Source organism: Grammomys surdaster, unplaced genomic scaffold (assembly GCF_004785775.1).
Source record: "Grammomys surdaster isolate TR1022 unplaced genomic scaffold, NIH_TR_1.0 210, whole genome shotgun sequence".
NCBI lineage: Eukaryota > Metazoa > Chordata > Mammalia > Rodentia > Muridae > Grammomys > Grammomys surdaster.
Window position 1 is genome coordinate 67,318 of NW_021604655.1, and position 25,674 is coordinate 92,991.

The 25,674-nt window shown below is 41.8% G+C and overlaps 2 protein-coding genes across 2 annotated transcripts in view; one reads left to right on the forward strand and one right to left on the reverse strand.

Moving 5' to 3' along the window:
- On the forward strand, positions 1-23,908 carry Snw1 (SNW domain containing 1). The gene is made up of 14 exons (XM_028771915.1): positions 1-66; positions 4,476-4,629; positions 7,974-8,135; positions 12,092-12,187; positions 12,278-12,384; positions 13,324-13,428; positions 14,368-14,437; positions 14,982-15,047; positions 16,830-16,946; positions 18,093-18,234; positions 19,868-19,964; positions 20,893-21,010; positions 22,890-23,053; positions 23,138-23,908. The coding sequence occupies exons 1-14, from the start codon at positions 53-55 to the stop codon at positions 23,334-23,336; spliced, it is 1,611 nt and encodes a 536-aa protein (XP_028627748.1). The 5' UTR covers positions 1-52; the 3' UTR covers positions 23,337-23,908.
- Slirp (SRA stem-loop interacting RNA binding protein) overlaps positions 23,904-25,674 on the reverse strand; it is a 6,957-nt gene continuing 5,186 nt past the window's right edge. Inside the window, exons 3-4 of the mRNA XM_028771918.1 lie at positions 24,435-24,539; positions 23,904-24,020 (exon numbers count right to left, since the gene is read on the reverse strand). Coding sequence (XP_028627751.1) covers positions 23,949-24,020; positions 24,435-24,539 — 177 coding nt within the window. The 3' untranslated portion in view covers positions 23,904-23,948. The remainder of the gene's footprint in view (positions 24,021-24,434; positions 24,540-25,674) is intronic.

Here is a 25,674-nt window from a genome sequence, read left to right on the forward strand (position 1 = left end):
GGCAAGACTCGCCCCGCGACGCTGTGGCCTGCGCAGAAAGGAGCGGAAGAAGATGGCGCTCACCAGGTGGGTTGTTGATTTGGATCCTCGATACGGAAGGGTCTGGAGTACAAATCTTTTCCTTTTTTCTGCCCGGACTTCTCGGGTTCTGCCCTGGCCTGAGGCGCAGAAGTAACCTGGCCAAAACCATGGCTAGAACCTATCCTCGGTCTTCCTTGGCGACTAGGCCTCCCCGAAGCCGGGGTCTTTCCTTAAGGGCTTCTCGGGTTGAGTTCGCCCCTTCCCTGTTCCGAGAGCCTCGACGTGGCCTCGCCACGAGGACCTCACATGTGCTTCGCGTAAGCGGCGCGGTAGATTGGCGAGTGCCTTGTGGACTCCTGGCTTAGGTAGTTGTGATGCGTAGCAACGGCTTATTTATCCCTGCTGAGCAAAGCTCGCCAATCTTGTGGCTTTCCAGCCGCTTGTATGCTTTGGGCTTCTCATTTTCTCCTGCTACTCTCTCCTCCGAAACAAAGATTTTTGCAAAAAACAAAGAGTTGGGAACATCCAAGAACCGACCAAAATTTTTTAATTGACAGCAGTAGCAGCGGCTGCTGTTTACTAAATGCGAGCAGCTCCGCGCTCTAACTTTGGACCTTAGAATTTCTTTTGTACATAGAACCACCTCCGATTTATGCTGTTCCTGGTTGCCCTGGTTACCGTATGTAAAGTGTTCCCAGCCTTTAAGAAAAAAATGCTAAGTAGGAGACTTCCAAAAAGTTATGTAACTCCTAACTGCTCCAAGTGGAAAAACTTTCCGTGAGAGCTCAGCTGGAAAAGTCTGATTTTAAAGAAGGTGTAAAGAAGGTATTCATTTTAGGACATTGGCTTAGACATAGACTGTCTAACCCACTTCTCATATTTTTCCTGACTCGTAACAGTATGAATCCTAAAAATATTTTGGTCATGGGAATTAAGGTTCATTGTCCTGCTTTGCCCTAGAGGTTATGTATATAGAATGAAATATATTTTTTTATTTGTTACCAGAAGATGGACAAGTAGATACACAGATGAAAATAGTGCAGGCAGGAGGATCTGAGTTCTAAGGTCAACCAGGTCTGTATAGGTAGTTTAATACCAGAATGAAAAAAAACAGAACAACACTGTCCTGGTTAGCTTTAACTGTCTGCTTAACGCCTAGTAAAAAGGTATCAGGCAAAAGAATTGCCTAGATCAGATTGACCTATGGACCTGTCTGTGGGGGATTGTTTTCCTTACTAAGAGATGCAGGAAGATCCAAACCACTGTGGGCAGCACCATTCTCTAGGCAGGTGGTTCTGAAAGGAGTAAGAAAGCTAGATGATTATTAGCCACTCTGCAACCCAGCAAGCAGTTTCAGGTGCCTTGCCTGCCTGCTTGCCTCCGTCCTTCCTTTTCTGCAAGAAAGTAGGTCCCTCTTTTGATTGTGGGTTTTCTCTAGCTGCCTTGACAACCCTTGGTGGATTGTAACCTGGAATTGTAAGACAAATGGACTGGTTGGTTTTGTGTGTCAAGTTGACACAAGCTGGATTTATCACTTAGGAGCCTCCCTTGAGGAAATGCCTCCATGAGATCCTGCTGTAATTAGTGTTCAAGGGGGGAAGGCCCAGCCGATTGTGGGTGATGCCACCCCTAGGCTGATAGTCCTGGGTTTTCTAAGAAAGCCAGCTGAGCAAGCCAGGGGAAGCAATCCAGTAAGCAGCACACCTGCATGGTCTCTGCATCAGCTCCTTCCTCTAAGTTCCTGTCTTGGGTGAGACCCTGTCCTGACTTTCTTTGATGATAAACAGTAATAATGTGGAAGTGTAAGCTAAATAAACCGTTTCCTTCCCTACTTGCTTCTTGGTCATATTTTGTGCAAGAATACAAATCTTGACTAAGACAACAAATAAGCCTCTCGTCCTTTAATTTGTTTGTTTTTTTGTTTTGTTTTTGTTGTTGTTTTGGTTTGGTTTTTTGCGGGAGTATTTTAACAAAAGCAATAGAAATGAAACTAGAGCCAACAGAGGATGCTTACTTGTGCCATACTGGCCTTGGTTATGCTGACTAAGTGTTACAGGTAGCAAACATTGAAGTCTTCAGGCACTATGATATAGATTAGTAGGACTATGAGGGGAAAGGTAGAATTTAAAATGGATGCACAAAAACACCAGGGGTGTATTGTGTATTGTGTGCTTATCTTAGCAATGGTGAAGAGTGAAGTCTCGAAACGGTTGGGCTTGGGGACTACAAAGCTTTAAGTTAGCTTTCATTTGTTTGTTTTTAAGTGTTATTTATTAAAATCATCTAGTTTGATTCCCAGCACCTACATAGCAGCTCACAACCATCTGTAACTTCAATTTAGGAATCTGACACCCTCTTCCAGTCTCTGAAGGCACCAGGCATGTATGTGGTAACTAGACATACAGCCAGGCAAAGCACTCATACACATAAAAATGAAATGAGCCTACTTATATTTTTGAAAACTCAAAACGAGCATTGAATATGTTGGCTTGTTGTGTGTGTGTGTTTGTTTTGTTTCATTTTGCCTTGCCTTTTAGGTTCATGAACTGTCCTAGCAAATGCATCAAAGAGGGGAGGAAGGTGTTAGGTCCCAGTGGCTGCACCTGTAGAGGTCAGCCACACCTTATGCTGTCACCTAATAGGCTAAGCTCAGGAACCTGTCCCCTGTAGAGTTTTTGTGGTTTTGTTTTTTTGTTTTTTTGTTGTTTGATTTGGTTTTGGTTTTTTGAAATAGTGTTCTCTGTGTAGCCCTGGCTTACCTGGAACATGCTCTGAAGACCAGGTTGGCCTGGTCATACAGATCCACCTGCATCTGCCTCCCAAGTGGGATTAAGGTCTCCACCGTGCTCCAGCTTCTGTTGCCTTTATTAAAGGAACTGGTCACCCAAAATCCATCTCAGCACACCTCTGTACTGAATCTGAAGAGAATATTTAATATTTAAAACAGTGGGGACCCCAGTTTTAGTCAGTGGAACCAAAGTACTGGTAACAAAGTCTCTGTTGGTTATTGGAAGTAGAGGCAGTCTGTTGGTGTTGAGTCCTCAGCCTCTGAGGACTGAATTGAATTAGGAATTGCCTAGTTACAGTCTTCTGGAGTATCACCTGTTTGCTGGGTGTGTGGGAAAAGTACAGGACACATACCCGGTGTCCTGTGTTCTATTGGTTATTGGTGAGATGGTAGGTAAGCTTCCTGTGTCTTTTTACTCAATATGCTCATGAGCTTACTTCCATTAGGAAAGAGATTACATGAGAAAAAAATTGATAATGCAAATGCTACAGCTGGGGTAAAGCATTAGAATATAACTTAAAAGTTTCGGGTACAGGCCCAGCAAGGGATGCCTTAGTGGATAGAAGCACTTGCTGCCAATCTCAAAGACCTGACTTCCATCTGTGAGACCCACATGATGGGAAGAGAGAACTGACTCCCACAGTTGTCTTCACACTTACAACAGTGCCATCACACACACACACACACACACCTCCATACACAAACTAAATAAAAATGTGAGTCTGGCTGGGTGTAGTGCTGCGTGACTTTAATCCTAGCTCTTGGTAGGCAGAGACAAGCAGATGCCTGAGTTGAGGTCAGCCTGGTGAGACCCTTAATAAGTAAGTTTAAAAACATTACTGGTAAATCTTTAGTATTTTTTGGCAAAGGATTTGAGATGACTTGTTAAAGGCAAGAAGACTGCCATGATATAAAACCATGAATGCAGAGTGAATCACATGGAAATGTTGGAGCATCTCCTGTTACCAGACAGGGCTGGGACAGTTAGGGACAAAAGAAGCACAGGATGCAGTTCCTCTCCTCAGGTTGCTGAATCTGGTAAATGAATAGTTAATCATAATGCAGAAAGATAGATGGTCTGGAGAGCTGTAATCGCAGAACTGGGGAAGCAGCTGGAACTACACAGTGAGTCCCTGTCTACAGAAATAGAAAAAAGAAAAGAAATCAATAGTAAAGGACGGTAACATAGTGTTAAATTCCTCTATAATCTCATCACTCAAGTGGCTGAGGCTAGATGGTGGCAAGTTCAAGACCAGCCTGAGCTACCTAACTAGATCTTGGTAAATGAAAATTGGGAAGAAGTCTTAGGAAACTATGCGCTGTAGGTTGGCTTCTGTATAGAGTATAGAATAACACAGAAATCTGCAGCTTATCAGTGGTGATATATATATATATTAATTTGTGTGTGTGTGTGTATGTGCGCGCGTGCCTGCGTGCCTGCGTGCGTTCGTTCATATGCCTGTTTTAAAGTCTGGACAAGCATTTGCTCCTGGAATAGTCAAGGGGTTTTTACGTTTGTCTCTGAGTAATTTTTTTTTCCTTTCCACACATAAGAATGTAATAAATATTGAATGGTTCTATAAATCATTGAAAAGTCTGTGTGCTGAGCAAAAGAATATTGTAGCTGAATCATGAAAAATTAAATTCTGACTTTGATATCCTGTAGCTTTTTACCTGCGCCTACTCAGCTCTCTCAGGACCAACTTGAAGCTGAAGAAAGGGCAAGATCTCAGCGATCACGGCAGACCTCTCTGGTCTCCTCTCGAAGGGAGCCTCCCCCATACGGATACAGGAAAGGCTGGATTCCGAGACTGTTAGAGGTAAGTGTGGCTGAAGTATATTACTGTACACTTGTAAGATAAATTTGAACCCTGGAGGGTGCTTGTTAGCAGCCCTGCAGTGGTGAGTTCAGAAAGTATGCTCTTCCTTGCAAAGACTTTCTTCTTGTTTATTGTCATGGTGGGTGATCACCAGAGAATCACTATTTTACTTCTTATTGTGCTGAACTATTCAACTTATACAAAAGGAGCTAGCATACCTTTACAAATGTAGGCCTTGCAACACATGAACAGTAATGGGAGGGTGTGATACAAATAGAAGAGGCAGATGGCCCAGCAGGAAGCAGCACTTGCTGCACAAACCTGACAATTTGAATTTGATTGCACAGTTCCCAATCCTTTGTTTACATGCACTGTGTTGTGGGTATGTGCCCCCACCTCTTCCTCTCTTTCTTTCCCTCTCCTCCTTTCTCTGTCACACATGCACTAGTAATAATAAATACAAATTTGAAATCTTTATAAGAAGAATGAGAGTGGGTTTGCATTTGAGTTGTGTTCATCCCTATCCCACTTTCAGCAGTGAAAATAATACCATGTCATAACTGAAGAGGTAACTGTCAGGGAAAACCCCAGTAGTGTCTCCTTTGTCGGTTGACTTCTCTGTGTGCTTTTTAAATCTTCAGTTTGAGAATGTTAGCACATACCTGGTCATAATATTACTTACATACGTTTTTAGGAGTATGAAAGCTAAACTTTGGTTGATTTAGTAGAAGCAAAGATCTTTTTGTATGTCTGATTTGTCTCCAAAGAACAAATTTCCTTGACAGCCCATATTTAACTGATTACTCAGAATCCTGTGTGTATTTCATTACATATCTTTTCCCAGTTTCACATATTTGCCTATCTTCCTTATCTGGAGAGAAAAGTAAACATTTGAGACTTAACCTATCTTGACTGAAGAGATGGCTCAGCTGTTAATAGACTTATATATTGTGTTTATAGCAAATGATCTCCCCTTAGCCTGGATATAGTGATGCATTCAGTAGTCCTGTAGTCCCAGCACTCAGGAGGCAGAGGCTGGCAGATTATGAGTTCGAGGCCAGCCTGGTCTGCAGAGTGAGTTCCAGGACAGCCAGGGCTATCCTGGACAGGGAAACTGTCTCGAAAAATAAAAATCAGAGTAAGAGATTTAAGTTATTTTATATGTCTGGGTGTTTTGCCTGCACGTACATTTGTGTGCCACAGTCATACAGGGCCCTTGGAGGTCAGAAGAGGGCCTTGTGACAGGAGTTACAAGTGGGTCCTCTGAACCAAACTTGAGTTCTCTGCAACGAGCAGCCAGTGCTTTTAAGCACAGAGCCAACTCTCCAGGCCAGTGTAGCACTTTCTTACCTGGTGATGACATCTCCTTATACCTGAGGTCTCTGCCTTTCTTCAGTCTGCCTCCAGGTGTGTTTCTAGTATCTTTGGATAAAAACATTGCTTAGCATCTTGCCCAAAGACTTCTGCACTCTGTCTCTCCCTTGTTTGCCATGCCTCTGTCAGGTCAAGAAACTGAGCACCTAACAAGGCCCACCCTGCCTTGCTGTTACACAGTCCTGGGTCTTGTTAGAGTTTGTTTTGTCCAGATTCTCATTTGGTCTTTATGAATCGTCATGTGTGAGGCCTGTCTTGCTGTTATTAGGGATTTTGGTTTTGTTCTGTCTGGAATTAGTGAGATACATGACAAGATAGGAAAGCATTCCAGCCTCCTGGATAATCTATTCCTGTCCACAGCCAAAAAGTAGTGGTGGCAGGCATTATATAATTGTACTTAGTGTCCTTTTTGAGAGGTTATAGATGTGTTGTGGGTGGGGCTTTCCCTGGATTACAGCGAGTGGGTACAGCAGGCTTCATTTTTCATACGTGAGCCTTTGAGCTTTCTGACATCTGGTGGTTGTTAGCTTTTCTAGTCTTAATTGATTATCAAGGGTTTTATATATCCTGGCAGATGAGAGCAGTTCATTTGGAAATCAAAGTTGAGTGGCCAGCTGATCTGAAAATGCCAGGGTGCTTTTCAGGGAGTGGCTGTTCTCTGAAGAAGGCATTTTGTTCTAGTTTTCACAGTAAAAGCTGTGATTTTTCTGACAGGGTTAATGAGCACATAGTGCTACAGCTACAGTTGTGAAGTGCTGACTACAGTCGAAGACCTCCAGTGAATCTGAGCGAGTGTCAGATTGATGGTCTGAGTACAGGAAGGCACTTGTCTTAGGAAGAGTTGATTTCTGCCTAATTTACAAGAATATAGCTCTTTTTCACTTGATTTGTTGGTTTTCAAAAATCTCAACCCTCTCCAGGGGGCTAGAAATTCACATCCAAGATTTAATGAAATACTCTGAAAAAAAAATCTTACAAAAATGAATTTATTTTTCAGTAAATACACTCTTGTTGATGAATTTCACTTTTTTCTAACACTCTTGGTAACGGGGGTCGGATATACCGTAAGTAATCTATTTAGGACCAAAAGTTGTTCTAACTTCAGAGGTGTTTGTTTGTTTGTTTGTTTTTCAGTTTTAAATCATCAAAGTCTATGCCCTCTCACCCCCCCCCCTCTCTCTCTCTCTCCCTCTCTCCCTCTCACCCTCCCTCCCCCCCCCCCCCCCCCTCCCCCGCCCCCCCACCCCCCCACCTTTACCCTTGGGGGGGGGGGGGAGAAAAAAGAAAGAAAATGGTTCCCTTGTGTAGAGTTTGGGTTTTATGGCTGTGAAGAGACACTGTGATCAAGGCCACTCTTATAAAGGAGAACATTTAATTGGGGCTGGGTTATAGTTTCAGAGTTCAGTCCTTTATCATGGTGGGAAGCATGGCAGTACCCAGGCAGACATGGTCCTGGAGAAAGACCTGAGAATTCTACATCATGATCCAAAGGCAGCAGGAGACTGTGTGCCACGTGGGCACTGCCTGAGCATATAAGAGACAGCAAAGCCTATCCTCACAGTGATATACATCAACAAGGCCACGCCTCCTAGTCGTGCCACTCCCTATGGGTCAAGCATTCACACCCATTTGTCTATGGGGCCATAACCTATTCAAACCACCACAGCTTGGATCTTCCTTTGTTTGCTTTTCTTGACTGAGACTTTCACTTGTGTGATTTCTTTAAAGGCCCTCACAGCCACTCCACTGAAAGTATGTCAGTGCCTCTTCCCAGGGCCTTGCATGATCCTCATGGTCCTTCCTACACTCAGTCTGTTTTTATTCCTTTGCCCACTAAATGTAGTCTGCACAAGATGAAAACCTTGCTTTTGTTTACTGCTGTCACTCATACCTAGCATAGATTTGCTAACTTGAATGATTTGCTACTTACTACTAAATATTCTTTTTACTTCTTTTCTTGAAATATACAGGATTTTGGAGATGGAGGTGCTTTCCCAGAAATCCATGTGGCCCAGTATCCTCTGGATATGGGGCGAAAGAAAAAAATGTCAAATGCACTAGCCATTCAGGTGGATCCAGAAGGGAAAATTAAATATGATGCAATTGCTCGACAGGGACAGTCCAAAGACAAGGTAATCCTTGTTGGTTTTGTTTGTTTGCTTTTCTTATTGATAAATATTTTGTGAAGTATATTACATTTTGTGGAAATGGTAAACCACTTGCTGTTGTGGGTTATGTCAAAGTAACAGTGAAGTTGGGGCTGGAGCCATGGCTCCGTGGCTATAGACACTTGTCCTTGCAAAGGGTCTGAGTTCAGTTTCTATCACTCACCCGTGACTTCAGTTTCGGGGCATCTGATGCCATCTTCTGATGCCTGGGTACTAGGGATGCCTGTGACGCACGTGTGCAGGCAGAACATTCATAGACATGCAATAAAGTAAATAGGTCTTTATAAGAAAAAATAGCAGTGAAGTTAGGGCTCTTACTGATGGTAAGTCGCCTGCTTGGTGTACACAAAGCTCTGGGTCCAGCCATAAAAATCTCTACAAAATATACTGTATAGCTATGAAGTATACTAGATTAACTTTGTGACTAACAGTGACATTGTGCCTTGGAATTCTGTACAGCTTGGTAATACCTGCTCTCCCCTTTAAACCATAGTCTTGGCATATAGCCCAAGTTGGCTTTGAGCTTAGACATTCTTGCCTTTACCCTCCCGGTTGCTGTAGGCCACACCCAGCCGTGACAGCTTTTGTACTTAGGTATTTGTTTTATGTTTCAAAAAGTTGTTTGGTATTCTACAAGTGCTGACAAACTTTTAAGATCAGTAATCACAGACTCTTTAAAAAAAACAGTTTTGATTTTGGTCTTGTTAGAGATGAAACCCAGGACCTCATGCATGCTAGGCCATTAATTGTTCTGCACCTGTACTGTGCCCCTGGCCCCAAATCAGCTTTTACTTTTGCCTATAGACAAAAATCAACACACCCACCCACCCACCACCCACCCCCCGTGTATTTGAGGTGCTTGCTTTCTTTACTTTTTCTAGATGGAACTAGCGATCCAATCCAATCCAGGATGTTTGTGTTATGCCAAGCCTAGGCTCCACCACAGAGCTACTTCCCCAGTTCTTATTTGAATAGCTCATTTGGATATAACACAGACTGCTTTTGTCACCCAGCATCTTAAAGAGTAATCCAAAGGCACAACATAAAACTTAGTGTCATCACAGTGTGGCTCTCCTCAGCTGAGGAACTACTCTGAAGAACTAGCTTTGTTGTTTCCCCTTAGACTTGATAGAAGCCGAGAATCTCCTTAGATTCAGTGATGTTAAGCCATGGCAAGCTTTCAGTGGATCCTTACTTCTAGACTTTAGTCTGACCCTCTAGAGCAGTGGCTCTCAACCTGTGGGTCACAACCCCTTTGGGGTTATATAATAGACATCCTGGATATCAGATATTTACATTACAATTCATAACAGTAGGAAAGTTATAGTTAGGAAGTAGCAACAAAGTAATTGTATGGTTGGGGTCAGCTCAGCTTGAGGAACTGTATCAGAGTCAAAGCATTAGGAGGATTGAGAACCACTGCCCTAGAGTCACAACCATGTCTAGTGGTAGGTATAAGAAGCGGGGAAAACACTTCATATTTGAGAAAAGTCTAAGGCTGTTGTTCTCCATGCATTTAAAACTACAATGCATAAAACACTCAGAAACCTGTGAGGAAGAGGTTCTTGGGATATATTTTGATAGAACTTGTGTGGACTTCAGTGATGTCTTAAAAGCCTGGTGTGTGCAGTTTCCTTCTGCAACTATTTTGTGGAAAATGTTCTGTAAATAATAGTACCTAAAGGAATGTCTTCAATCCCTCCTCCCAAACTCCAGCAGCTTCAGCTGACCTTGTGATAAATCCCATGATGTTAACTTATTTATGTATTGCAGACGACATGGTGGATATGTTGACAGGTTCCCCTTTCAGTCAGACCTATTCTTGTCAACCCAGCGGTTGGATGACTTACTGCTTTCTCTTTATGGTTTAAATTCGGTTTATTTTATGTATATGAATATGTTAACTTGTGTACGACGTGTGTGCCTGATGCCTGTAGAGGCCAGAAGAGGCTGCATGCATGCCTGGGCCTGCTCTTCTCTCGATGAGTAAATCCCCATGCTCTTTGCTTCAGGAAAGAGTTTGCAGATGATTCCTCCCAGCTATGTTGCGTACTGAGATATGCTGATATGCTGAGTTTCTTCAGCACATTAAGTTTCAGGCTGTAAAATGCTAGACGTGATGTCCTTCACTCTGCCTTGTCAGATGCTAGAATCTCACTGATGATTGTATAAAGGGTTATTAACTTTGGAATACCCAAATAAGAAGCAGCAAATGGCTCTTATGTACTAAATTAGTATTGAGACTATATCGAACACCATGACTACTGGGAAGCCACGTACTTAGAAGCTCCCTGTAATGTCTACCATGTAAAAGCGGTTAACTCTTGGTAATCTCACTGCTCTCCTCTACCATGTTAGAGAATTTTCAATTTGTGGTGATGTAGATTTTTCCACCCTAAAAAGAAATAAGACGTTTGAGGTGGGTTACTGCTATGTGGTCCTCATGTCCTGATCCTCACTCTTCTCATTATTGTGTGCTTCTGGGATCCTTATAAAATGAACACTTATCAAAGATGATGCTATTGGTGGTTCCTATGTCAGTAGTTAAACCTGTGCTAAATTCTCTTTTCCAATCCCTTTCATTCTTCAAAACAGTAAGCTAGATATTTCACTTTATAACTCTGGAAAATTAATACATTAATAGTAGAATGTTCTGAACCAGGCACTGGAGGTACATCTGATCTGTGGACCTACCTTATTGGAGGATGAGTCAAGAACTTTGCTGGTCTTGATAGAATTCATAAAGTAGTCCTAAAATTGAGTATAGAACAAGTTATGTACTAGGATAATACATTTTTGTTGTCAATTTGCTATAACCCCAGAATCACTTGGGAAGGGAGCTTCAGTCGAGGAACTGTCTAAATGGGGTTGGCCATATGTTTGTGGGGGACTGTCTTGATAATTGACAGGAATCAGCCCACTTTGGGCACCACCATTCCCTAGACAGAGATTCCTGTACTGTGTGGGAAAGGAAAGCTAAACAGGAGCAAACAGCAGAGGGTCATTCACGTCTCTGCTCCTGACTGGGCCTAATGTGATGAGCAGTGTGAGTTCTTGCCTCAGTGTCTCTCAGTAATAGACTCTGACTTGGAATTGTAAGCCAAATAAACCCATTCCTCCCTGAGTTTTTTTGGTCAGGTTATCACTCACAAAGACAGAAATGAAACTAGAGAGTACGCATATTTATTTTTCTCTTATTCTTGCAGAAGAAAATATTCTGATTTTTTGTTTGTTTGTTTGTTTGTTTGTTGTTTTTTGTTTTCTTTCTTAGTTTTGATTCCAGATAGAATTGATTCCAGAAAACAGAAACATTATAAATAGGATGAGGTCAGTGGAATTTTCTAGGCTCAGTGAATTTGTAAATTATTTAGTGACCTGACTTAAAATCTGATGAAAATTTTTAATCCAAAAAATGGAGCCATAGGCAATTTATATCATCATTAATTTCAAGTCCTAGTGAGCCTCAAATTGAGATCACTAATGCATAAGATCTTGTTGGCAGAGTGTATTTGGATACTGACTTGATTAGAAGATCTCAAATAATTTAAATGTATGGGCTCAAGGGAAAGTGATGAGTTTGGAACCAGAGCAGCAATTTGTGTATGTATTCTTTTTAATTGCAAATATATTTATTACAACTTAAAGATTAGTTGATAATTATATACAAATATAATGTGAACTATAAAATCTCCACTAATTACATGTAAAATGACTGATCTGAAGAAGCCAACTCAAAAATCTCATTCCCCAGCTCTACCTTTCTTAAATTATAAAAATTGTGTATGTATTTTAACCAATTTTAGTTTTAAAATCTGAACGACAAATATGCTACAAGGACATGTTGACATCTAGACTGACTTAACAAGGCTGCTTTTTCCACTCTCTGTATCCCTAAGCCTGCTTGTGTTTGAACACCCTAGGTCATTTACAGCAAATACACTGACCTGGTTCCAAAGGAGGTTATGAATGCAGATGACCCAGACCTGCAAAGGCCCGATGAAGAGGCGATTAAAGAGGTAACTAAGAGTGGATACATGTGATTATTTTAGGTGACTTTATGTTCTTACTAATTTCCAAACTACTCAACATGATGCTTCTCGTTTCAGATAACAGAAAAGACAAGAGTCGCCTTGGAAAAGTCTGTGTCACAGAAGGTTGCTGCAGCCATGCCAGTTCGTGCAGCTGACAAGCTGGCTCCTGCTCAGTATATCCGGTATGGAAGAGTTAGTTGCATATCAGACTCAGTAGGTGGGATTTTGATAACTGTCACCAGCCTACAAAGCCAGTTACAAACACATTGTCGTAAATAATGACTTTTGAAGCCTATTAACTCTTGCTTGCAGAAGTTCTTTGAAATACCCATGTTAGTAACTGTTATAAGCTGGGCAGAGTTGCACATGCGTAAACAAAGTCCTATGGATCTCTTGAGTTGTAAGACTGCCAGGGTTACTTGGTATGAGACCCTGTCTCAAGAAAAAGAGATGTTAACTGTTGTGATCTTCAGATGGTTGTTTAGAGTTTTGGGGGTTTTGATTTTCAGGTTTTTTTTTTTTAAGAGAATAAACCATTTCCTGTGGTATATGACCCAAATGACAATTGTTTATCATTTTTATTATATTTAATAAGCATTTATAACATTGCTTAATGTTGAGGGCCTTCAGTGGACTGTGTGAGGAATGATTGGAACCAGAACTAAAAGGAAAACATCGAGTTAGTAGGGTTTTGCCTGTATGCCCAGTACCCTACAAGGCCAGAAAGAGGAAGTCAGATCCTCTAGAATTGAAGTTACAGGCAGTGTGATCTGACATCCATGTTGGGGATTGTACCTGGGTCCTCTGGAAGAGCAGTCAGTGCTGTTAACTGCAGAGCCATCTTTCTGGCCCTGGCAATTTTTTCTCCATAATGAAAATAGATATAAAGTAGATGCTAGTTTTGGACCTTCGAAGCTGAGGAGTACTTCCCAGGTGGGATATGGAGAGGATAAGAAGGAAAGTCACTAAGCACTAGAGTGCACATCTTGTTTGTGATTCGGTTTCTGTTGTTTTTCTAGTCTGTTTCTGAAAGTGTGGTCACTTTGGACTGTAGTAGAAGACAAATACCTACCAAAAAAGCTTGAACTAATTACACCTTTGATTTTATCTACTTTCTTTAGCTATACACCATCTCAGCAAGGAGTAGCATTCAATTCTGGAGCTAAACAAAGGGTTATTCGGATGGTAGAAATGCAGAAAGACCCAATGGAGCCACCAAGATTCAAGTAAGTATATGGCTTCACAAGGGTGAACTGCTGCTGTTTTAAAGCATCAAACAAGAGGAGGCTGGAGAGATGGCACAGTGGTTAAGAGCATTGGCTGCTCTTCCAGAGGTCCTGAGTTCAATTCCCAGAAACCACATGCCACATGGTGGCTCGGATCCATCTGGGATCCAATGCCTTCTTCTGAAGTGTCCGAAGATAGCTACAGTGTACTTATATGAATATATTTATACTTTTAAGTATCAAACAAGAAAAGTGTCGCACATGTTCATCAACAGGTGACTAGATAAGCAAACATTGGTACATCAGTACCTGGAACATTATTGGGCTGAGAAAAGTCTTTTCAGATGAGTCTGAAAATAATTATGCTATATGAAAAAAGCCAGACAGAAACACATAATGCAATGTTATGGTTCTGTGTATATATAAAACTCTGGACAGTGGTGTCAGCGGGAAGGCTCAGAGGTTAAAGACACTGTCTGCCAAGTTTCTTGCACTCACATGGCATGAGGGAAGAACCCACTCCTGCATAGTTGTTCTCTGACCCCCATACTTACCAGGATCCATGCATACCCACCTCACACACAGACAATAAATTAATTCATGTTGAACAATTCTAGAAAATGCAAATTTACACTTAGTTACAGGCGGTTGATGAGTGGCTGCCCATGGCGAAATGTGTGGGGATGGAGAAGAAAAGGGAGAGACATGGGTCATGCACAAGTTGAGGTGATGAGAATGCTCACTGTCTAGATTGTGTTATCCGGGTGACTGGATCGTACGATTCCTGTTTAATTAGTTGTGTGTCACTTATATCAAGCTGGGAGTGTATTGTACTGTGCTGTGTTAACACTGTGAGGTGAGTGGTGACAGTGGCCACATTTACCAGCTGACAAAAACAAGCTTCACGCTATGACTCTTTCACTCTGATTTATTCTTCAGGATTAATAAGAAAATTCCCCGGGGACCTCCTTCTCCTCCTGCACCTGTAATGCACTCTCCTAGTCGGAAGGTAATCCTGCTACAGTAAAGTATTTCTTACCTGTGATTTTAGTTTTACGAACAGTCCCTCTGCCTTAGGTACATGTCACCACAATGATTACACTTTTGTTTTTAATGGATGTTATGAGATCAGATATAGACCCAGTTAAGACTAAAGTACAATACAGTGTGCTTCTGAGAATGAACCTGCGGGAGCAGCAGCCGTTTTACCCGCAGTAGCTTGAGGTCTGAATTTAGAGGAGTGGACAGGTCCTGTTTGACTTGCACAGTTTGTGTTTTCATCTGAAAGCTGCCACATTGCCCCACTCCTCTAAGTCAGCCATGGTTAAGTATAGAAGAGTACTGTCCAGCATTTGTGATAATATGAACTCTTCTCATTGTTCACGTTAGCGTTCCTGTAGCTACAGTCCATGCCAGGAACACAGTATCCACTCTAGCAGAGATTTTACTGCAACTGTCCTGTGTTGGTGCATGTAGAGATGTCCTTGGGGAGGGTTGTATTTGGGTTTCGAGTTAGACTGTTAGACAAACTTCTCTTCTCACCTGTTTTCCAGATGACTGTGAAGGAACAGCAAGAGTGGAAGATCCCTCCTTGTATTTCCAACTGGAAGAACGCTAAGGTACTTTCCCACACTCTCTTAGGACTGTCCCTGGGGATTGCTCAGAAAGGAGTTGCAACCTGGGGACATTCCTTGAAGCTTCAGCTCCTCAGTCAGCTTAACATTCCGAATAAGAAATTTAAGAAATTATAACTGCTGAGAGCAGAGCTCAGTGGAAGTGTACACATTCAGCATCTGAGACCTGTTGTACCCCAAAGAAATAGAGAGACAGCTTCATGGGGCATTTTAAACTACACTAGAAATGATGCTATGCCAGGCACTCAAATACAATGAAAATCTCTCTGGTATAGTATAGCTGTCAGAATAACATAAATAAGAAAAAAGAGAGAGAAAGACAGAGAGTGTGAGACAGAAATACCTTATTGGTTGAAGATGTAATTCATCATGAAGGTCAAGCTTCTAGGTTAGAATTATTCCCAGAAAAAACCAATAAAAAGGACAACAGTTCAGTGTTCAGGGGCAGGAGGAGGTGGTTAGGGGGGTTTCACTGCTTTATTTATTTATTTATTTATTTATTTATTTATTTATTTATTTATTGCTGGCTATTCTGCTGTGTAGCATTGCTCTTCGCAGTGCTGTCAGGAGGGGTGTTACATGCGTGTGATTCCTGCACACATGAAATGAAGCAGTGGGATAACAAGTTGAAGGCTACTCTGGACTACATAGCCAGATCCTGTCTAAAAAAATAAGGCCCAAAAATAAAACCTTTGTGTTGCAGAGCATGGTGGCACTCCTGAGGCAGGGGAATCTCTATAGGTTTGAGGCCAGTCTGGTCTGATAATGAGTTTCAGGACAGCCAGGTTTGCATAGAGAAACCCAAATACATAAACTCAAAAGAACAAACAAACGAACAAAAATCCTATGTCTCTCAGGTGCCAGAGCTTCCAAATTAGTGGGGATCTGTAAAATAAGGGATGCATTTCCTAATTCCTGTTGCTTATAGGCTTGGAGTCCTACTCCATGACACACATTGATGGGAGAAGGCAGCAACTGTAAGCCAGGAATTAAATATAAAATGACATAGTCATCCTCCACTGGAAAGGCTCTGGACAGTCTTAGGTAGCTTGATTCGTATCTGTGTAACCCTGTTATGTGTTGAGATGACTCTGAAACACTGTGGGTCTTTGTTTATCTCTGGATTCTTTTCAAATGGGAGTTTCTTTGTATTTCGCTTTGGGGCCAAGGTCTCAGTTTGTTATCTAGAACTTGCTGTGTGGGCCAGGCTGGTCCTGAACTTGTAATCCTCTCATTGTGTGGTTGCAGACATGTAGCAGCACACTCAGCACTGCTTCGTGTTAGGAGACAATGGACTTAAGGGTAGTGTTTGATAAATAAGTTACAAATCTGGAAAAATAAAACCAGGCCTGAAAGATAGGATTCCAATAGATGTTTAGCATATTCCCTGGGCTCTAGCAGTTAGCATTCTTATGACTTGGTTTTACTGTAGTTGGACTACTGGACAGTAGACTTCTTTTAAATGCTTGGGCTCCTGCATCATTAGTGATCCGGTCTTAGTTCATCCATGTTCTGACTCTGAATTTGCCACCATCCCTTGGCACTCTACCCCACCTTCCTGTGAGATGGGAGTTGGGTTGCCAGCCTCGTGTAGTTACCAGGGTGATTAATTAGAGCATGGAGCCTCCATCCAAAGCATTTATGGTTGTGTGAAAGGAACTGTGAGAAATAGAAATGTGTGTGGTTCTCAGAATGGGCGTGCGCTAGCTAGTGTTCCACGATGACTGCAGCCCCACTGTGCTGACTTGTCTTCTGCTTTCATTTCAGGGGTATACGATTCCATTAGATAAACGGCTGGCCGCTGATGGAAGAGGACTTCAAACTGTCCACATAAATGAAAACTTTGCCAAACTAGCTGAAGCGCTATACATTGCTGATCGAAAGGTTAGTCTTTTAGTTTGTTAAATGATCTTGCATCTATGACTCTACATCAGTTTACCTCCGGTCCAGAGGGACACTGACTTGTGCGTGTGCGTGTGCGTGTGTGTGTGCGTGCGTGCACACACACACTAACAGCACGGGCTAGCTGTGGGTCTGTATAAAGAGGGCCCCCTCACTACCCAAGCAGCGATGGTACACCCGTGCCAGAGTACTGGTTTCCTAGGCTGACTTAATAATTCTTTGAAGATAACTAGGTACTATTGTATGTTGCAAAGTTTTCTTCTATTTTAGATATAGATGTTCCCCAAAAGAAGAGTTGTAGTGAAGACTACATAAGCATCGTGATTTAGTTCACTCACAAAACGGCATTGATGGTATTACCTATTGACATTATAGATTTAGTGCTGTATTGATATGCACATGCACATACAAATAAGTGAAGTTTTTTCTGATTGTATTTGATTTTTTCATACTGAAATCTTTCAGATGTAAGGAAAGATTTTGTTGTAAGATAAAGTCATGCTTAAATTTTGGTGGATTGGTTTTTGAGATAGGATTTGAGTTTCAAGCTCAGGCTATGCTGGAGCCCGTTGCAATCCTTCTGCCTCAGCCTCCTGATTTTTAGATTGCAGGTATGCACTACCATGTCCAGCGACATTTATTTACCGATTTACTTACATTTTGGGGCTGGGTCTCACGATGGTTCAATCTGGTTTCCTTTGTTTTGCTTTTAAGACAGGATCTTTCTACATAGCCCTGGCTGTCTTGGAACAAACATACACAGACTCATCTGCCTCTGCCTTCCAAGTGCTTGGATTAATGTCATATACCACCATGTCTAGCGCATTCGAGTCTGGTTTTGAACTAGTGGACTCTGATGATATTCTTTGTGCTGGGTGCCCACTGTACTGCTCAGCCAAAGCATTAGTAATGTACTTATCAAAATCACCAGGGCTTGCTGTGTTTGCACCATTTAAACATTCCCTAGAGACAAGCGCCCAGCCTTCCAAAGTGGTATAGCCTTTTTAGCAGCAACAAACTTTAGTGTGTGCAGATGCCTTTACAGGCAGGTTTAGTGAGGAGTTTGAAAATGGCTGTAAATATGTATCCCACTGTGAGTTCCACTTACGGTCTCCCTTTACTAAACAGGCTCGAGAAGCGGTGGAAATGCGAGCCCAAGTAGAAAGAAAGATGGCTCAAAAAGAAAAGGAGAAACATGAAGAGAAACTTAGAGAAATGGCCCAGAAAGCCAGAGAAAGGAGAGCTGGGATCAAAACCCATGTGGAAAAAGGTATGACAATTTCCATTGTGGAATTTACTTTATGACAATGTATATATCATTTGAAAAGGTCTTTGTGCACTGAGCATGTATATGGGAGGGTATTTTACAGTATACAAAAATAGTTTATATGCACAAGAAAAATTGAGAGATATCAGAAATAATGTAGAATTCAGCTACCAGAAAATGAAGAAGTGCTTATCTAAAAGAGTCTTTTATATGGGAGTAACTCACTTGGTAGTATACTTCTGCTTCCAGCACCGAGGAAGATGAGGCAGGAGGATGGAAAGTTTGAGGACAACCAGGGCTACATAATAAGGTCCTGTCTCCAAAACAACAACAAAAGCAAATGGAGTCAATCATATAGTATATAATACAATGGGTAAAGGAAAATAAAACAAAGGATATAAAAATTGCAGAAGGAAAGACTTGTCAGAAGGGGGCTTACTTGTAAAAGCTAATATTCGTACAAAGACCTGGAATAAACCATGTGGCTATCTGGGAGAAGAACATTCTAGATGGAAAGATAGATGACTACAAAAGCCCTTGAGTTTACCCGAGTATAGCTGATTCTCTGCATTGGAGATGTGTCAGAGTAGTTAGGGATCTGACCCCAAAACAGCAGGTCAGCCCCATGACAGCACTGTCCCTGCTGCACCAGTGGGCTCACCCTGCCGGACAGGCCAGGATTGTGGTGTGCAGGGTCCAGCACTTAGATAACATCTCTAATTCCCGCATTCCACCCCTAGTGGCTTCTATGGCACTATTAAAGCTGACCAGAAATCACTTTAGGTTTTGAAGCAAAGCCTCTCTGCTTGGAGCTCACAAATTTAGCTAGGCTGGCTGGGCAGCAAGCTCCAACCAAAACCTGTACATGGTTATCATTTCTTTCCATTTGTTAAAAGATCTGTGTGGTGTGTGTGTGTGTGTATGCTGATATACATGTGTGCATGCATATACCAATTACATGTTCACGTGGAGGCAAGAGGGTGACATTGAGTGTCCTGGCTCAATCACTATTTGTATTTTGAGAAAGGGTCTCACTGAGTTGAAAGCTCCCCAGTTGGCTGACGAGAGAAGTTTGCAACAGACACACACTTCAATGTGTAGCTGTCTACCTGGCTGCTAGAGATCCACACTCAGGTCCTCAGGCTTGAACAGCAGACTCTTTACCAACTCAGCCATTTCCCCAGCCCTGTCTTTGCATTTTATCATGACAATTCTCCTACATGAAGAGGAAGAGCTGAAAAGCCATGTGTGATGAAATGAACCTCTCTCCACCTAGACTCTGGTTAATTTTTTTAACAATTAGCATGACTGGATTTCCTTCATCACCACATGCTCTCCTCTCCCACAGTCCAGCTTCCTACTTAGGTGCATTTCAGTAACTTGTAGCTGACCTAGGGGTCTCCACAAACTGGATTTAAATTGACTGCAGTTAATGTTAAAGGGCTGAGTGTGGCCACAAAGAAGTGGTGGTGCACACCTGTAATCCCAGCAGCAAGGTGGGACACAACAGCCAGAGTTTGAGGCTAGCCTAGGCCATGTCTCCAAAACATAAAAAAAAAATGGCATTTTCTAAGGCTGAAGAACCTCTTGTCCAAAATATGAGTAGTGACGAATTAATTTTCAACTGTGTCCACAGAGGATGGAGAGGCCCGTGAAAGAGATGAAATCCGTCATGACAGGCGCAAAGAGAGGCAACACGACCGGAACCTTTCCAGGGCAGCTCCCGATAAGAGGTGGGTTGTAACCTGCATAAATGTGAGTCAGGAAGAAGGGCAGTTCTTTAGCTTGGTAATAAAATGAGAACAAACTTTGCCACACTCAAAAGGTTTATCGTAACAGACTTGAAGCTTCCTAGAAGGTTCCCTGCTCGTTCTTCACCTTGTAGAATTAGCAGTTAGTCTTGAGAATGTCAGTTGTAGGAAAGGGAAACATAGTTCATGTCTGTATTGAAGGGAAGGATAAAATTGTTCAGGTGTCTGCTTTTTGACTCCCAAGTAGTGGAAGAAGCTGCTTGCATGCCTGTGTGTAGATGGAAAGCCAGGCACCATAGCCTTAGTGACATCCTTTCTAGGTCATGTGCTGTGCCACGTGCAGTGGGAAGAGGATTAAGTTTTGAAGGAAGATTCTTGACTCCTGTGAGCAGTTTATTTAGCATTCAGAACAGGGCTTTGTATAATGGGAAAATGAAGTGGTGTAAAACAAATCCAATAGATTCATAGGAACATAAAATAGGCATCGGCAAAGTTTGTGATTTACAAGAGCCTGAGGACTGAGGTTGCTTCAAAGTCCAGAAAATGCTGTGCTCCAGAGGTGGGATTTGGGGTTTGGGATAATTGCAAATAAGAAAGAGGCAGGTCAGAGCTGAGTGTATCCTGCTGAGAAGGATTGCAAGTGTGTGATGCATCCATTTGTATCCAAAAAGCAGTCTCTTGTGTATTCTTCTGAGCTAGTAGGACCCAACTGTAGACTCATACCCACCTTTTCTCGGCATCTGAAGTGTTCTCAGGGCTGCTAGTGTGATTGTGTATCATCAGAACATACATGTTCATGAGACATAAATACAACACATTCATTTCCTTTGCTTCTGAGAGTGGGTGTATTTATATTGCATATATTCCTCTTATCTGTGAAAATGTATTGATAATTATGTATTTCAAATAGGTCAAAACTACAGAGAAATGAAAATCGAGATATCAGTGAAGTCATTGCTCTTGGTGTGCCCAATCCTCGAACTTCCAATGAAGTTCAGTATGACCAAAGGCTCTTCAACCAATCCAAGGTATGTGGGTCTAGAAAACACCTTTATCTTGTGTGTAGGTTTCTTATGGTTTCTATTGCTGTGACAAAACACCACAACTGAAAAGCAAGTTGGGAAGGAAGGGGTTTGTTTTCAAGGGTGTATACTTCCATATTCCTGTTGATTGAAGACAGTAAAGTGTAGTGTTAGCTTTTCCTGGGGATAACTTGTGACTTGCTGGTTTGAGATTTAGAGATAGCATGTGAGTAAGTTCTTCCAAGCAACAATACATGTTTTTTATAGTTTTTATATTGTATTGGCATTGTTGAAGTCTATTCATTTCAATCCTTAAGAAAACATGGGGGGGGGGGACGCACAACATATGAAGCTAGACTTTTGTTTTTCTGGGGAGAGGTTCATTTTTCTTTTTATACATTTTCATTTGCATGCATATTTGTGTGTGTACACATGTGTGTACAGGCATATGTTAATGTTGGAAGTTGCTCTTGGGAATTGTCTTTATCACTCCTCCTTCCACCTTAATCACTGAGCAGATCTCTCAGTCCATCCCAGAACTCACAGAGAGTTAGTGTTCCCACCCAGCCTGCTCTGAGATTTCCTGTCTCCATCTTCAGAGGATGGAATTACAGACAAGCTTCCACACCCACCTATCGTTTACATGGGTCCTAGGAATCCAAACTTGGGCCCTCATGCTTATGCAGAAAGTGCTTTAACCCTGAGCCATCTCTGCAGCAGCCTATTATCTCTCAGAGATAATTGAGACAGGGTTCGGTCATTGATGGAGCCAAGATTCAACCTTGAATGCTTTGACTCCAAAGCTTTACTCTTAACTCTGTGCAGTGTCAGCTAAGCTGAGCAGGAGGCGGGGTGAAAGTACCACATAAGTCAACATTCCAACATGGTCATCTCTTCTAACCTTAAGCTTAAGCCTTCTAAATCTGGGAGAAACCTTTTAAGATTTTCATTGAGGACCATATTATCTTGTGTTTTAATTAATAGTGACATTCTCAGGTCATTGAGGTAATATTTCTCAGCATCATTGATTGTCCAGGACCTACAATACAACCTTTATTTTTTTTTTTTTTTTTTTTTTTTTGGTTTTTCGAGACAGGGTTTCTCTGTGTAGTTCTGGCTGTCCTGGAACTCACTCTGTAGACCAGGCTGGCCTCGAACTCAGAAATCCACCTGCCTCTGCCTCCCAAGTGCTGGGATCAAAGGCATGTGCCACCACTGCCCAGCATAATCTTTCAATTTTAATGATGCTGTTTGTTGATTTATTTTTTAAATTCAGTTGAGAATTTTATACAATTGAGTTTGACCATATTCACTCTCTTTCACCTCCTCCCAGATGCACCCCACCTTCCCCACATACCCAACTTTGTATCGTCTTTTTGATTTGGCTTTGTTTATTTTTGATTTTTGAAGATGTATTCTTTCTGTATCCCCAGCTATATTGGAATTTACTATGTAAACCAGTCTGGCCTTTGTAAAACAGATCTGCCTGCCTCCACTCCTGGGTGTCTCTATTAAAGTTGTGTGCCACCCAGCCATGTGTCCTTGCTGTTTGAGACAGGACCTATTATATAGCTCTGGCTATCCTAGAAGGTGATATTTGGACCAGACTGATTTGAGACTCACAGAGATCTGCCTGCCTCATTAGTGCTGGGACTAAAGGCTTGCAACACCACACCCACCTAAATCTAATGACTACCTTGATTTAATCTTAGTCTCTAAGTAAGAACTCCTATGTGTGTGGAGAAGTTTATACTTGTTATTTTATATGAATGTTGCAGTTGCGGTTTTTAATTCGCTGTAAACAAGGAACTATTCATTGCTCAGCAGTCAGATTCAGCTTTGGATAAGTATATCTTTATATTTGGTGTCTTTCATTTTTCCACAGGGTATGGACAGTGGATTTGCAGGCGGAGAAGATGAAATTTACAATGTTTATGATCAGGCCTGGAGAGGTGGCAAAGATATGGCTCAGAGTATCTACAAGCCCAGTAAAAATCTGGACAAGGACATGTATGGTGATGACCTCGAAACCAGGATAAAGACCCATAGGTACCAAATCAGACAGCTGATGGTTGGTCCTGCTTACGCCAGTAAAACAGAAGTCGTTTATGACCTTTTCTCCTTTTCCCCCAGATTTGTTCCTGATAAGGAGTTTTCTGGTTCAGACCGTAGACAGAGGGGCCGAGAAGGACCAGTTCAGTTTGAGGAAGATCCTTTTGGTTTGGACAAGTTTTTGGAAGAAGCAAAACAGCATGGTGGTTCTAAAAGACCCTCGGATAGCAGTCGCCCCAAGGAACATGAGCATGAAGGCAAAAAGCGGAGGAAGGAATAGAGGGGCCTCTTGAAACTAAATCTGACAGATACAACAGAGGATTGCCTGGTCTGGACTCTGTGAAAGAAGATGTCCCAGGGAGTAGGAAGGCTTTGTGGGTAGGGGTGGTGACATCATCTTGGAGATGGGGCAGGAGGAATGGGATAAGGAATCATCTGAGAGATGACTCTTAAGGGGATAAAGATTAAACTGTAAAAATTTAAAAAAAAAATTAAAAAAAAAAATCTCGGTGATAGATCCTAGCGCTCCTTTTTATTCCAGGAAATTGATTATTCTATTTCACAGTTGTTTTTGTTTTTTTATAAAATGGGTTGTTTGTGCTTCTTCAATCTTGCAGCACTTAAAGAAGACACTCCCCCACACAGAAATGAGAATACTCGTTGGGGGGCATAAAATTTTCTGTAAGAACTTTATGAATAACATCATAAAACATAAGTGGGATAATGTTTGCACACTGAAACTATGCTAGCAGATGCATTTGCCCTGTTGTGCTCTTCTACTACACCATGGGGAAACTGAAACCAAGGTCTTGCTTAGTGCAGCTTGTTTCAAATAAAAACATTTCGAAAAAGTCTCAGTTCTATTTATTTAATGGATCATACACTGATCATCTCAGAAATCTTTTTCTTCATCAGATGTTTGAGCCCCGTGCAGAACCTTTGTTCTTTGAGCTTGAACATCGATCTGTGGGAGGGAAAGCACTGTCAGAGAAGTTAAATTTATTTCTTTTTTTTTAAGAAACATTAAAGGGATAATCTACCTGTTTTTAAGATTGGAGATTCATACCCAGTGACTCAAGTACCTTGTTGTTTTTCCTCTTGTCATCAACTGAAACTTAAGTCAGTGGGAATGAGACGGTGTCAGCCACTTTGCCTATACTACTGTTTCCACTGTTCTGTTACATACACGCTGATAAGCCATCACAGGGGTTTCCATGTAACTCAGAAGAGCATGTATTTAGTATTTGTGTGCATTCTGCATTTAGTCCATAGCACCAAAACTAAAGAGGAGTCCTCAGGGACTTCCCTTTCCAGACCTTATAGGACATCAACTACTCTTTAAAGGGACATGGACCACACATGAGACGGAAATACTTACTTTTACTCCATCAATAAAATGTTCTTGTTGTAGTGCATTCTGAAGTTCTTCCTGTGAAGAAAAGTGAACCCAACCCAAGCCTCTGTGAAAGCCAGTCTCTTTGTCCTAAAAATGAAAATAGAAAAGGATTAACCATGAACATCATGTTTCCATGAGGTCCACTCACATAAGACTACCAACTTTGTCATTTGTCAAAATAAGATCTCAACAACACATGTCAGTAGCCCTTACTACATACCCTCCTAGTTACCCAAGGCTAAATCTCAGAGTTACTATACTGGGAATTGAGGAAGTACCATCAGAGCTTTCTTCAAGGACATTTGATAGAGTCCAAAGTCCAAGAAACAAACCACTAATGGTGTTAGTCAAAGGAAATGCCACCCAAGTACTTGTGTTTCATTTTTTCCTGTTTCTAATGAAGGAATTGTTAGAAAAGCCCACAAAGGTAGGTGTATCTGGGCATTCCTGAGATCAATGAACCTCACACCACTACCACAGCAGCGCATGCTTTGTTATGATGTTCATGCTTATGTGCCTGTGCAAATGTATGCCATGTGTATAGAGGTCACCATGGAGACCAGAAGAGAGCATTAGATCCCATGGAACTGGAGTTAGAGGTAGTTGTGAGCCATCCCATGTGGGTGCTGGAATCCAACTCATCCTCCGGAAGAGCAGCAAGTGCTCTTCACTACTCCCTCTTCAACAAGTGTGTCACACACACACAACACCCTCAAGAACAAGAGGAACAGGAAACCCTTCACCAACAGAGCTCCAAGCTTCAGGGTAAACAGTTGGCTACCTCCCTTCTGGGAGGGGCAGATTGTTTATCATTTGGCCAAGAATGAGGCACTCTGTCTCCTCCCTCCAACACTCTGGGGAGACACTGATGTTTATGTAGTGAAGATATATATTTGACCCTCATCAGTCTTTCTTACAAAATCATACTGCTGCAAAACACAAACAGTTGATATTACTCTGATACTTGAAAGATAATTTTCTTAACATAGGATGGAGGAAAAGTTGGTGGTCCAGACAATGAACGGTCCTATGCTCACATGGGACCATTTTCACAAGACATTAAAAATCTGTGTTAATAATGAGATGATAGTTGGGTATAATGGCACAAATCTGTAATTCTAGCATTTGGGAAGCAGGCAAGACCTGCACTGATTGAAGATCATCCCTACTAGGCAAGTAGGAGTCCAGCCCAGGCTACACGACATCCTGTCTGTGACAGAGG